Source organism: Tiliqua scincoides, chromosome 1 (assembly GCF_035046505.1).
Source record: "Tiliqua scincoides isolate rTilSci1 chromosome 1, rTilSci1.hap2, whole genome shotgun sequence".
In the NCBI taxonomy this organism is placed as follows: domain Eukaryota; kingdom Metazoa; phylum Chordata; class Lepidosauria; order Squamata; family Scincidae; genus Tiliqua; species Tiliqua scincoides.
In genome coordinates, this window is record NC_089821.1 from 172255529 (window position 1) to 172270796 (window position 15268).

General features: G+C 43.6%; 1 protein-coding gene across 1 annotated transcript in view; it reads right to left on the reverse strand.

Annotated features, from left to right (window-relative positions):
• Positions 1-1317: 1317 nt before the first annotated feature.
• Positions 1318-15268, reverse strand: part of KHDRBS2 (KH RNA binding domain containing, signal transduction associated 2) — a 386303-nt gene continuing 372352 nt past the window's right edge. The window contains exon 9 of the mRNA XM_066609491.1: positions 1318-1415. Within this exon, the coding sequence (XP_066465588.1) occupies positions 1318-1415 (98 nt within the window). The remainder of the gene's footprint in view (positions 1416-15268) is intronic.

The window sequence follows — 15268 nt, forward strand, 5'->3', positions numbered from 1 at the left end:
CAACTGGGCAGTGACACTGATGATTGGTTTGTCAAGACAAATTATTAGTTCAACTACGCAAATGCAGCCAACACACTCCTCAGAGTGAAAACAATCAGGTGAGTCTATGCAATGCTTACATGTTGAATGGGATATTTAATGCGCGGGGTAACTCAAAGGTTGAAGAACTAGCATTTAGACAGTCTAACACTGGTAAGCAGTAATCTTACCTCTTTAAACTCCATTACATTCTCACGAGAGACAGGCTAATACAAACGAGTCAATCAGAGTGTGTATTTAGCAAGATCAAGCTTAGAGGATAGTTTAAAAATCCATTTATTATTCTAAAGCCACGTTTTTGTTCCATTAACATGTTATACATTAGTCCCTGCTATCCATGATTCATGTCACAGTTTAGTTTGTTAGCTTTTAAATTATTTAACCACCATAAGTTATTGATACAACTTTTAAAGTCTCGCACATATTCTTAAAACAAACTTGGGTTCATTTATATATATTTTTTGAAAAAAAAAAAGTTTTTATATCGAAAACATTTTAGGCATCTCTTGAAGAAGAAATCAAGCAGGCATTTAAAGCTAAAAACACGTCATCCCAAATTTAGTTTCTTACAAAAGGTTTCAGCTTTATTGACAAATTATGGCAAACATATTTGACAAAATTATGGTTTCCTATTTAGAGAAGCTTACACATGGAACTTTATGTGATTTAAAAAAGAATAATTAAAAAAAACATACAGGTTAAAACACTAGACAAATCAGATAGCTACATACATACAGTAGCTGCTTGTTGTCACCCCGTTAAAACAGCATTTAAAATGAAATTTACAAACTTAATATTGAACATCTTAAATCTAACTAACAGATATTAAAAAGACAGGTTAAAACATCTTATCTACATCTTGTTTATCATCTGGTTCAGAAAGATCATATTACATTTTTTAGCAACCCTAAATAAAAACTCAGCCTTTGTAGTATTGGGGGATGGGGGAAATAGATGCATGGTCTGTAACAGCTTCATGCTTTGTTTTTTCCTGTTTTGCTTTAAAATTACACACAACAGTGAGGAACAACCAAGAGAACATCATCTTGCTGAATGGGTTAGACAACACTTGCCAACGGTCTTTGAAAGTCCATGTTATAAAATAAGACTAGTGCCAGTGTCACTCCAATGTGGAAACACAAGAAGTATATAGGGTAATCATAAGCAGTAATTCCTAGGATAGAAAAAAAATGGGCTATTACTTGTCTTGTTGCTGTTTATGTGGAGACCACGGGTTATTAATTGTCTTTAAGATGAGGTCACAGATGAGGAGGACCTTCAATATCTACCATAGGGGTGTTCCCTGTAACCCCCTCTGGTTGACCTGGGAGGTGGTGCCTTTAAGCTGGGACGGGTTATGGCCCACTCTTCTTGTGCTAAAACAGACAAAATAAGAAAAAAGAAGTTGCTTTATTTTGGTAGGCATGCATATGTACCAGATCAAGCTCTTCCCATGGTGAATTCAGAAACAAAATATGACGATGGCTTTATGATCCATATTCTCCATCCTTCCTCAAATCTTATTTAGAAGTCAATTGTCTGCCGAGGCAGCTCTCAGTAAAGACCAACAAACCTCTTTCCTTCATTTTACGCCAGATATGAATATCCAATTTACTGGTAACACAATCAGCCCCTAGGAAAAAAACAGTGTTTTAAGTCTGCCTGCTCCAAACCTATTCCGTAACTGAGTTTCTAACATGCTATGCTAAAGCACCAAAGTGGATATCATTTTCTGCAGCTGGTACATTAACTGGATCAGGAGTTGAGTCTGAAATGGGTAATTGAAATACATATGATTTTCTGCTTCCGCATTCAGCTGAGAAAGAAGAGAAGGAAACAGTGGAATGGAAACCAATTGGAATGAAAAACTTAGCACAGATTTTTCCAGTGGGTAGCAGATAATTCTGAGAGTACATGAAAATGAGTTAGTTACTATATACAATGTGATAATTCTAATAAGAATAATGCATTGATTTACTGTAGTTATTGGAGTCACAACTTACAGCACAATCCTAACCCACTTTCCAGCACTGACTTAAGGGCAATGCAGCTCCAAGGTAAGGTAGCAAACATTCCCATACTTTGAGGAGGCCTCCATGAGTGACACCCAACAGCAGGATGCAGCATATGCCCCACTAGTACCGCTATGCCAGTGCTGGAAAGTTGGTTAGGATTTGGGCTTTACGTAGTTGTTATATTCTCACGGTTGCAAATTCTGAACTGCACCAGCCTGTGATATCTTCAATGTTGCTGCGTATTACAGTGAACGAATGGCTGTCATTTGCTGGATGGTTCCCTGAAGTGGTGTTGGATACCCAGGCCCTGAGCATATACAAACACCTGTGCTGCTATACAAACATCTGTTGGTCTTTAGGAAAAGGAAGGGGTGATGAAAAGGAAAACCGACCTAGGGATGGGAGACTTTAGAAGCACGAGGAGCAGAAGTGAATTGGATTTCCCCAAATAAAAGCCTGTTCGCTGTTGAAGGCTACTTCAACTCTGCAACGTAAGGACCTCCTTCCAGATTCACTGCAGCCCATCATGCCTGTGGATAGGCTTCAAAATAGCAGGGATTCAAACACAGCCACTGTCTTACAGATGCAACAAATGTAGTGTTGGTAGGCTTTACTCAGGCAAATGTCCTAGATCAGGGCTCTCCAAACCCAGGCCCACAGGCCGGATCCAGAATTTGGAAAAATCCCCCCCCCCCCCGCATGAACGATGCTTATCATTCTGCATCCCTGTGCCCAAATCAGTTTGAAAGAAAAGCAGTGCCACAGCTGAATGGTAAGCGCTACTTAGGACAGGGAAGGCTTTTTCGGGACATAGTTGGTTTCCAGTTTGGAGACCTCTGTTCTAGATCAAGCTGTTTGTATGTGAAATAGAGCTGGTTCCTCCTTCAATTAGGAATGCGGTGCAAAATCTTGTTTTTGTATTTGCATACCCCAACTGGATTAGTGGATGTGGTATTTGTCATCAGTTTGTCATAATTTGTCATGACTTCTTTCAGCATAGGTTAAAATATCTGTTAGTAATTGAGGGCAGGGTTTACTTCCGGATCCTCATTTTGTGCAAATGTAATGCAACACTAGGTAGATGCCAAGGTGTTTCTACCATGCATCCACTGAACATGCACTCATGTGAGTGGGATCATGTGCTAACGCTACTCCAACTACACTCTCATTGCTAGTATGAAGGAAGCCTACCAGTGGTGGTGTCAAGTTGTTTGGGGTGCTGGGGTAAAGCCCTGTACTAGCTCCCCCCCACCTCCTAATGGCACACTGGCCACTTATGCCACCATGGATATTGAATGCTCAGAGGTTGACCCAGCTAGATAGGACCACTGGTAGATGTGGGGCATTAGCCAATGCCCGACCTGACCAAACTCTGACCACCCGAGGACCTATGCATGTAAATGCATAGGGCTCCTCCATACTTTTGGGAATTCTCATTGCCACACAGATAGGTCCCTTTCACACTGACACTGAACACATGGATACCAGTGGGGGGGGGGGGTCAGGCTATCATGTGTGTGTCTGGTCCCTCTTCTGCACGTTCAATGAATACATGAAGGAAGGAATGTGTGCATACTTCTATAGTCATTCCTAAACAAGATCTTAATACTGTGCCAGCAAAAACCAGGTAAAATAAAACTCTAAAGAAGCAGAGTGGTTAAACTTTTAATGTGACCTAACCAAGCCTTTAAATTAACAATCATGTTTTTCTTAACCACTATTGACTTCCTTGGTAGAAGACGTATGAGATGAGATGCCTCTAGGCAACAAATAAATAATCAGCCAGCGTTAATTTACATTGAAAGCAAGTTCTTGACAAAGGGAATAATGGGAAATATTGTTCTGTGAGAGGAATTACAGAACATTATTCAGCATTGAAAACAATGTTAGCATAACTTTTTTGTTGTTCTGAAAGAGGCAGCTCTGAAAGTATGCTATTCTTTACAACTGGAAAGGAATTAATTGGACTATGCGGATCTCATTTACTTGTTTTCACAAGGCATTCACACTGTTCCTTGAACTGTATAGGAAAGCATGGTTTCTTTCGGAAAGTGTGAGCTTATTGTCAAAAGTGGAAAACATTATTTATGCAATCCTGTATCTCTTTCAAATGCTGGTTTTAAACACTGAAGGTAATGTGCTCCAACTAGTGCTATTTTCTAGACTCTAGAACTTGTCCCTGGAAAATGAAAATCACTGTCCTCCAGTGGCATCACTAGGATTCACGTCACCTGGTGTGGGAGGCATGTGCATCACCCCAAGTAGTGGGTGGGGCAATGCCCCAGGTGGGCGTGGTGATGTACCATCACCCCGCCTCCACCGGTTTTTTGGCTGTACCATTTGTTAGAACACAGATATTTCAATGTGGTTTGTTTCATTGCATTCTGCATGAAATTACACATTGATTGATATATAACATGAAGTTATTATTCCTCCAAATTCTGATTTTAGTGATTTTTGAAACTTGTAGAGTCTCACACACACACACCCGTGTCAACTTACTAACACCTTATTGCAGCAGTTCTCAAACTTTAAGCACTGGGACCCACTTTTTAGAATGACAATCTGTCCAGGACCCATTGGAAGAGATGTCATGGCCAGAAGTGACATCATCAAGCAAATTAAAATAAATAATTATAAATAATTAAATTAAAATAAAATAATTAAATAAGGGGGAGCCAGTCCTGTTCCACCAAGTGAATCTACTCTGAAGTAAGTCCTATTGTGGTCAATGGGGCTTACTCTCAGGAAAGTGTGGGTAGGATTGCAGCCTGTGGGCCCAATCCTATGCATGTCTACTCTGAAGTCCCATAGTGGTCAATGGAGCTTACTCTGTAGTCTGCCTGCAATAACAATCCCCCCCCCCCAAAAAAAAAGAATCAGTGAGCTCTTCAGCCCTCCCAGTGCCCAGTTTAAAGTTCTTCTATTTCAGGCACATCAGAATAAAGACCCACCTGGCTTCACAAGTGCAAAATAAAAAACTTTCTCCCTACCATTCAAGCCTCTTTTTTGTTCTTTTTAGGGGGGGGGGCTGCCTTCTGGAGCAGCTCCATCGGATCAGGACCCTTCTGGTGTCTTCACATTCTCCTTTGCCTGGCCTGACTACCAGCCAAGGCACATCTGCCTACTCGCGAGTAAACACAACTGTGAGGCTGCTTTGCTTTCCCTAGGGCTCCATAGACTGGGAGGGATGCAGCTGGGAGGGAGGAACCTCCTTCTCCAGTGTTTTTGGGGGCTGCACTCATTGGATGAGGACCATTCTTACGTCCTTGGAGCCTCTAAGCCTGCCTTGAGTAAGGCAAGTCCGCCTACTCATGAGTAAATGTGGCCACATGACTTCATTTCGGGCCCAGACTCGCAGCTGGGAGGGGGGAGCTTCTCGGGTGTTTTGGGGGGGGGCTGCATCCATTGGATCAGGACCATTCTGGTGTTGTTGGATTCCTCTCAGCCTGCCCTTTACAACGGACTATGGCACCTACTCACGAGTAAACACACAATATGGCTCACTTTCACTTTCCATAGGGCTCCATGCATTTTTTTCCTTCCTGTGTTTGGGCCATAACTTTTGAACGACAGAAGCAATTTCGATTCTGGTTTTTGCATTGCACCAATGGTGTATGGCATGACATGGTAGCAGATAAGCCCGCAATGTTAGTGCATCCTCCCCCAGGGTGCTTCAACCCCCCGGCATGTCACCTGGTGCGGCCTGCACCCCTCCTAGCGACGCCAGTGCTGTCCTCTTGCCTCTCTTTACATATTGTGGGGGTGCCTTGTTAGAATGTCTTTAGTGTGATTTGCTAGTACAGTGGTGCCTCGCATAACGAAATTAATTCGTTCTGCGAGTCTTTTCATTACGCGAGTTTTTTGTTTTGCGAAGCGTGTTTTCCCATAGGAATGCATTGAAATTTAATTAATGAGTTCCTATGGGCAAAAAATGTCAGAACAAAGTCAAATTTGGTTTACAAAGTGTTTATTAAGTGCTCTTTAAAGACATACCGTATTTTTCGCTCCATGTAAAGTGAACAGCAGTCAACAGTGGCATTAAGAACCATTATCACTGTCATTAACAAATGGAGAGACTTAAAGGTTTGAGTACTCTAGTTTTCTGGAAACCCCAAGAACTCATCATTGCTAGAGTCAGAATTTATGAAGCTCATTTGCTCACAATCACTGACATCACTTTCTTCGCTGTCTTCCTTCCCCTTCCTTAGGGTGAATGTGAGCATAAACTGGCATGAAGATCCCCCGCTCCCTAGGGTGAATGTGAGCATAAACTGACATGAAGATCTGCCCCTTACTAGTGTGAATGCAATCATAAACTGGCATGAAGATCCCCCACTCCCTAGGGTGAATGTGAGCATAAACTGACATGAAGATCCGCCCCTTACTAGTGTGAATGCAATCAAAAACTGGCATGAAGATCCCCCGCTCCCTAGGGTGAATGTGAGCATAAACTGGCATGAAGATCCCCCGCTCCCTAGGGTGAATGTGAGCATAAACTGACATGAAGATCCGCCCCTTACTAGTGTGAATGCGATCATAAACTGGCATGAAGATCCCCTGCTCCCTAGGTTGAATGTGAGCATAAACTGACATGAAGATCCCCCGCTCCCTAGGGTGAATGTGAGCATAAACTGACATGAAGATCCGTCCCTTACTAGTGTGAATGCGATCATAAACTGGCATGAAGATCCCCTGCTCCCTAGGGTGAATGTGAGCATAAACTGACATGAAGATCCCCCGCTCCCTAGGGTGAATGTGAGCATAAACTGACATGAAGATCCCCCGCTCCCTAGGGTGAATGTGAGCATAAACTGACATGAAGATCCCCCGCTCCCTAGGGTGAATGTGAGCATAAACTGACATGAAGATCTGTCCCTTACTAGTGTGAATGCGATCATAAACTGACATGAAGATCCCCCGCTCCCTAGGGTGAATGGGATCATAAACTGACATGAAGATCCCCCGCTCCCTAGGGTGGGTGGGATCATAAACTGACATGAAGATCCTCCCCTTACTAGGGTGAATGTGAGCATAAACTGGCATGAAGATCCCCCCCTTAAAACAAACCAAAACAAAACAAAATTCGTCTTGCGAAGCACGGGTCATAAAAATTTGTTGTGTGAGTTACCAAACTTTGCGAACCGCTTTCGTTATGCGAGTTTTTTGCTGCGCGGGGCATTCGTTATGCGAGGTACCACTGTATTGTCATTCTTCAGGAATCATGACCCAGAGCAGTCTCATGGTATTTTTGCTTTGCCTTGATGACATGGAAGCATTAGGTTCTACAGGCCTATAAGGAAAAGGCCAAAATTTGGCTCCCTGAGGCTCCCCTCCCAAATCTTGTTGACTTGAGCTCAGGAGAAGCCTTACCTTTTAGAACTTCCCATGATCAGCAGTGTACCATGACTGCCATTACGACATCACAACCAGCCCTATAGGATTGGGCCGTTAGTTACTGAAAAGGTTATTGATGGAGCTCTTTCAGTTCTTTGCTCTGTGCTTTAAACCAGCAGTGACCAAACATGCCATAGCTGCACAATGGAAAAGCGGTTCCCATTCAGACTGCATCTTTCTGCTCTGCCTGCGTGCTGCGCGAAGTCCACCACCATTGGGGAACAGGGACACTCTGGGCAGTTGCGTCTGCTGCCCGGTGTCCCAGAAAGTTGCACGACAGGATGTCCAGGCAGACGCAACTGCCCAGACCGTCCCTGTCCCCCCGATGGTGGAGGACTTCGTGTGGAACTCGGGTGGAATGGAAAGATCTGCAAACTGGGTGGATGGATCCATCTGAACCCTGAATCCGTCCCCTAGGCCAGGATTCAAGCTGTCCTGCTTCAAACTATCATTCCTCATCACTCAAAACATCCCTCCCAAGATATTTCATTTCAGTGCAGCATTTATAAGAAGTAACTAGATGCTTAGCAGCCTGTGAAGTGAGAGGGGTTTTTTTTTTCCCCTTTTTTAGGTCACTGTGAGCATTGCAGTTATGAATGACCAGTCCTCCAGAATTTTTTTTTTTTAAATAGGGAAAGCTCCTTTGGTTGTTTGAGCAAAACAGTTTGTGAATGATTACTATGCTGAGGAAGTAAAATATGCGCAATTATCCCTGAAAACACTCCCAAATGAATCAAATCAATGATCTAAGTTGTGCACCTGCACGAACATACTGGCAAGCAGGCTACGGTCGAGACACCAATTAGACAACAAGGAAGTGCGTGATGTCTGTTCACATGGGTCAGTGGCAAAAGGCAGGCATGCCAGGTTTTGCTGGAAAAACACAGCAGATTGTGTAGGTCACGTGCAAATGTAAGGGCATACAAGATAGATTACTTATCCTCTACCATGACTAAGTTTCATCAGGGTTTCAAGCAGATCAAGTCCATAGCTTGTCACTGTGACATACTCAAGTTTCACCTTCGTTTTTCTTTCCGCAACTACAGTAATGCTTGTGCTACTGCGCACTGATGTTCCGGCGTGGGGGAGAAACGACTATCCTACCCAACTTTCCACTGCTGGTACAGCCGTGCCAATGGGACATGCACTGCATCCTGCAGTTGAGGGGCAATCACTTCCTCAATGTAACATTTGTTGCATGACCTCGTGGCTGCATCAGCACTGGATAGGATTGGGCCCTAAGTTTCTTCAGGCGCCAGGACGCCCATATAAAGCGGCCCCTTCCCCACAGTTTCCAAGTCATTCAGAAGGTGAGAGCAAAGCGGAGGCTTCTCTTCCACGTTGCTTTTGCAGCCACAACTGGTGTGGAAACTGAGGGGGAGGGCCACTTTACACATGAGTCCTGGCACCTGAAGAAACCTAGTGTTTTGCCCCCCTCCAGGAATGCCAGTGCTATAGCTGAATGGAGAGGGGTTTCAAATAGTCATATGTGGTGCATGAGTTGCTTAAAAACTGCAGGGCAGCACCATCTGCCTGGAGAGGTGGTCATCTGCTGCCTCCAGCACTGAGCAAAGGGGTCCAAGTCTCCACAAGACAAAAAAGCGAAGCACCAATCTTCAGACCACATAGATGCAAGATTTATTTATGGAATCACTCCCATTTGCTGAACACCCCCCCCCCCCCAATTAAGTACCTTCCACAAGTTGAACTCTTGAACTCAGTACTCTTCAACAGAGGTGACTTACTTTTCCAAAATTGCCTATTTGTTGGTCTCCAAGAGGAAAATTTCTTTTCTTTTGGCATATGTTACATTCAGTCATGTTCTACATCCAGTCTGTGTTGCCAATGACCCCACTTTCCAAACATGCACAGTGTCTTAACTCCTTCTTGGTTCTTCAGCTGACAGTACTGACAGTCAGGACTTCAGTCCGCAAGTCAAAGCTCTCTCTCTCTAATCAAGATCATGCTAATCAAGGGCCATTGATTGGAACAGAAAGCTTTAGCACTGCAGGGCATCTGTGTGTCACTTTCCTCTTAATCTTGCTTGTGAATACAAGTCTTCCTGCATGACAAATTATGTTCTAGCTGGCCAGTGTCCAGGCCACCATGATAGCCTGATTTTCAGATTCCTTCTCCAGGAACCCTCACCCACCCATGACCACCAATAAAAATAATAAAAAAGTGAATTTTACATTATCAAAGCAAGAGATAAATTTAAGATAATACACTAGCTTAAGGATGGCCAGTTGCAGTATCCTCACATTCCTCAAATTGCAGGTGGCTATACTAATCCACTTGAAGAGAAATAAATACTGAAACAATGGCTTATTGCTTTGACTTATTTGGTTTTGTTGTTGTTGTCCTGTATGGTGCTCTTATTGCCAGTTCACCTTTATCATAATCAGCTACTTAACTGAGGCTGCCTATTCTCCTGATCAACTGTGATAATTTGCTTCCAGTGACTGGGATTAGACTTCCCTTTGAAAATTCCTGTATTTATCGGTTGAATTTAGTTAACCTGAATTAAGCAGAAGGATATACAGTATTTTAGATCTTCTGACATTATGGGGATTAAAGAGGTTTTCTTCACAGTACTCTGCCTTAAGAATCATAGACTAAATGTGTTTGAATTTTAAACTGGAAAAAGAAGACAGAAAGTTGAAGGAGACAAGACATAGAACTGCTGAAGATTAGCAGGGTTCCAGGAAGACTGCAGGGAAGAAAGAACTAAGGAACAACCATAGCTACAAGTTAATCAAGAGTTATGGGATTTTGTTTTAAAGCCGCATGTATTAAATGCATGAGCAGAACCCTTTTATTAATGTGGATACTTCCAATTTGCTGTGTTTTCCCCGAATCAATACAGCAGCCCACCATTAAATGGGGAATAGGAAGTTAATTGCTATTATCACTAACTGCCAGCCTCCTTGGTTTGTGATCAATTGACAGTTACTTATTATTATTTTAGCAGTGTTACTTAAAATTCACGTTGGCACTCTGCCATTATGTTCACTGGGCTTTGAGTAAACTTCCTGTATATGCTGGGAGCACTGCTTTATTTATGCCTCATCTCTGGCACACATTTAAAGAGGATACTGAGATCATGCAGTAATCTAATACATATATGAGGCATATATCTTCCATAGATGCAGTACTTGACAGCCAGACTAAAATATCATATGCTGCTCTTATTGGTACAATCCTTTTTAAACTAGCTTAATTCTTTGAGATAGGAATCAGTGAGGATATAAAACTCCATCACCATGAAATGTAGGGTGACTGATGTGGTAAAGACCTTTTATGGGAGGGAAAAAACTCCATTTCAACATACTTGCAGAGAAGTGCATGTGGTTTCTGATTACGTTGCCATTGAGAGCCAGTGTCTGCAGTGTTCCTCCTAATATAGTAATCCCATAAACTCAGCGATGACTGCACTGACACTACAAAATTGCCACAGACTTGTAACAGAATATATGCATAGAATGCTCAATATATGATTTTTATTTAAAATAGAATTCTTGTCTGTACCTTCTGTGTGTATGTATAGCAATTGGCCATATCCACTGTTACAGAATGCATTTGTATAGTCTTCGTTTCCTGAAGATTACTCCCAATGTATAGTTCAGTATACATGTATAGTATACAACTATACCAATGTATAGTTCAGTATAATGTATAGTGCTTCTCAAACTGTGGGTCATGACCTGATTTTCAGTGGGTTTGGGGGCAGTGCTACCTGGAAGCCACAAGGCATTCTGGTCCTTGTACACCAGAATGCCTTTCAGCCTTACATTCTGAGGCGCAGCACAACAGCTACGGCTGACAAAGTGAGTTGCAGTGGTAAAAGGTTTGACAACCTCTGATATAATAGATAACCATGTGCATTGTTATTTCAGTCAACATTTAGACTGAGGGATTAGCCTGTGTTCAGAAGTCCTCATTGACCAGGTGTTGATGCCTGTGGCTATCTCCTATGAAGTTTGTAGATCCATCCTGGTGACCCAATCCTATCTTTGGCTGACCCATTCTGTGCAATGGTGCCAGTGCAGCGTTCACTGCATGCTATGGGATAATTGGGGACATGACATAGATGAGAGGTAAATAAAAAGAATGTCTTACTTACCTACTCTGCAGTACCATGGTCCCCATTGGGTCCCTTTGGCTGGAGTCTCAACCCACCCAGAATGCTCCCCCACCAAGTTAACGATTCCAGTGGATGGCAGGGATGGGGTTGGAAAAGGCAGAATGGAGGCAGAGGAAAGTGGAATGAGTCAGCGATGTGGGCAGGCAGGATGGACTGGGGCAGCAAAAGGGGCTGATTGGGTCCAGAAACAGGGCAGATTCAGCAGTTGTGGTGGTAACCAAATCCCAGCCCCCTTCCTGAACCTGATTCGATGGTGTGGGTCCACGTGGACCTGTGCCAGCAAATTCGCTAGCTCAGGTCCAAATAGAACCCTCTATGCTGTGAAGTAAGGGAATGCGGAGAAGGGATCTCCGCAACTGCCCCTCCACCCTGGCAGGATGCTTTAGTAGCCATTTTGGCATCACTGCATCGGCGGGGGGGGGGGAGGGGGGTGGAAATATGATTGGGCTGCAAGTCTCTTAAAGCAGTGTTCTTCAACTTTAGGGTTGACAGCCCAATGGGGTTGCAAAACCTCAGTTGTGGGGTCATGGCAACTTACAGGAATGAAAAAGGTTGAAGACCACTGGATTAGAGTATCACCAGTTAAAGGGAAAGGCACCTGGTGGACCCCTTCAGGTACCAGGAGATTGTGTCCCATTCCTGTCCAGGTTCTTACCAATTGTACTAAAATAGCTTTCACTATTGCCAGGCTTCGTGGTAACTTTTTATGCTCTAGTAAAGACATTCCCACTTCCTAAATGGGACAGTAAGTTGAATGGATCAACTAGATCTGTTTATTTTGGTTATACCATGACTATTCTTCATAGGACATAAACTTAAAAAAACCCAGAAAGAGTGATTTTGTAACTTAATAGTATACCTTACTTTACGTGGCATTAACATTTTGTAGACACATTCCAAAAGGGCAAAAGTGCTGGAAGGCAAATGCAAAACTCTGTATATGTTAGGTTTGACCACTGACGAGTTACATATATTTAATTAAAAATCTGATCATTAGTGCAAAACCCTGGCCTCTGAGCGGCCCGCTTGGAGGCAGGCTGTGCAACATGGCCTTTCCCAGTTTGAAGAGACACTTGGCCAACAGTCTGAGGCTAAGAGGCAAAGAAGGAAGGCCCATAGCCAGGGAGACAGGCCAGGGACACACTACACTTGCTCCCAGTGTGGAAGGGATTGTCACTCCCGAATCGGCCTTTTCAGCCACACTAAACGCTGTTCCAGAACCACCTTTCAGAGCGCAATACCATAGTCTTTCAAGACTGAAGGTTGCCAACTACTAGTGCAAAGTCATAAGAAGATGTATGACTTTTAAGCACAGCTTCCAAGGCTGGGAATATAAAAACACATCACAAACGTCTTGCATTCATCCAAATTCTGATGTAATCAGTCAATAATAGATTCTTATTAGAGATAAATACCAATCAGTGCACAGGAGCAGGTGCTTCTCAATGGAAAATATCTGCTCCTTCCCCACCACCAAATATTCATCAAAGGGACGATGCCAAAGGATTTAATAAATCAACCTTTAGATACATCTTTGGAGAAAGGAATTTTAATTGGCCTTTAGGGAGGCTACTAATTCAGTCTCCAAAGGAGAGGATTCAGTTGTTTTTTTTAAAGACTAGGAGAAAATGAAGAAAGGCTAGGAGAGAGGGCAGGAGTGAAATAGAGGACATGTGTTCCAAGGGGGTGTTCTGTAAAACCCAAGATCAAATGAAAACTTTAGCTATGTCACCAAGTTCTGCATTCACTTATTGAAAGCAACAGAGATACTAGCAAAGCTCAGGAATAGCCAGCATTCTTGGAGTACTATTTTTGTAGAAATTTGTAGAAAAATATATCCTTCACAGAAAATCTAGCAGTGTGAGGGTCTAGTCCTAAGCTCCTTCAGAGCCAGTGCTGAACCCTAATGCTGGAATTGGGTGCTGTAAGTGTGCTGTAAAGCATGCCTATGGTATCTGAGGAATAAGAAGTGCTGGCGCTGGGCTTGTGCCAGTCAGGCGCCAGGCCCAGTGCCAACAGAAAGAGGACACACCGGCGCCAGGGCTAAGTGTGACCACCAGTCAGCAGTGCGGCCTCAAAGAGGCGGGGAAGGGTGAAAAGAGGGTGGGGGAGGGCGGACGGAGGGAGGAACTAAAAGTTCCCTTACCTCCAGGAGGACTCCAGGACTGCTTCCCCCTGCAGGATGCAGCATGCGCTCCGTTGGTGTCAGTAGGGAAACTTTAGTTAGGATTGGGCTATCATTGAAATCAAACCACATAATTTTAGTGGGGCTTAAGTCAGCTTAACTGTCTGCCTTGATTGCATTCAATGGTAATAGCTAATAAAGAAAAATCATACACATCTATCATTACGTTGTTATTACAAGGTGGTGCCTCCTTGTCTGTGGGGGTTCCATTCCCAGACCCTCTATGGATACCAAAAACTGTGGATAATGAAATCTGCAGTTTTCATGGCCCCCTGGAGCTCCGAACGTGACCAGAGCCTTGCTCCGGTCATGTCCAGAGCTGTTCTGAGTCTCGAAGTGGCTACACATGGAGCTTTTTTCGGTGACTTCAGCTTTTCAGCGTGGTGGCGTGTGGCCTCTCTGAGGCTCAGAAAACCTCCCAGATACTACCAGAGCAAGGTTCCAATTGCATCTGGGAGGTCTTCAGTGGGGCGATCTAGATGTCTGTGGATGCCGAATCTGTGGATAAGGAGGCCCCACCTGTACTACAGAGATGAGAATGTGCTTGACTGCATGTTATATAATACATGACTCACGTAATAAAGTAATACATGTTCACAGTATTTTCAGGAAATGCTTTGCTGGTTTGAATAGGAGATGTCTGGAAAGCTGCAATAATGGGGAGATTATAGGCTGTGCTTGGGCACCTATAGTCTATGACCTCAGAAAAACATCCTCACAAATGTCCCTTCTCTTTAGGAATGTACTAGAGGTATAGCACTGTTTCCCCTGCATTAGGGAATATTAGCAGCACCTTTGTGACATCAACACAAATGTGTCACACAAATTCAAACCCTCATCTCAGACTTCTTTGCATGCTCAGCAACAAATACAGAAAAGGGGCAAAGACCATCATGCTTAACTGACCTCAAAGCAAAGGATCAGGAATGAATGTAGACATATGGAGATGAGTCAGAACTGGATAGCTATTCTCTGGAAACATGACTGCATGATAATGTACTTAGAAACATGAACACATGTGCCAAGAGTGGGAGCAGGCAAACAATCAAGAACCAACTCAACTCATGATGCGAGGGGCCACTCATTTCTAGTTCATGCTTGCATATACATTCCCACCTTTTGATGTGTCTTTCTAATATGGACCACAGTGGAACAGAAATGATGAGAGGAAAGAGGAAGGGGTCTACTGTAAGGGTGCTGCCAAGACAGCAGGCAGTGGCCAGGGTTCCAAGGAACAGTGAGTTCCAGTTTCGGTTGGGGACAAGGTTTCAGAATCCTGCCTAGCCATTCAGCAAGCTACCAAGTGCTCATTGAGGTCTAGTAACTTGAGGACTGAAGCTTTAATTGGAGAAGGAGCTCAGTGCCTCCAAGGGATAGAGTTAAGCCTAGAGGGTCTCAGTGTCCCTGGACTGAGGCACTGGCACATACAGGATGGTGGCAGTACTACTGAACAGGGGGCCTTGAGGGCTTTAGGGTTTGAGAACCAAG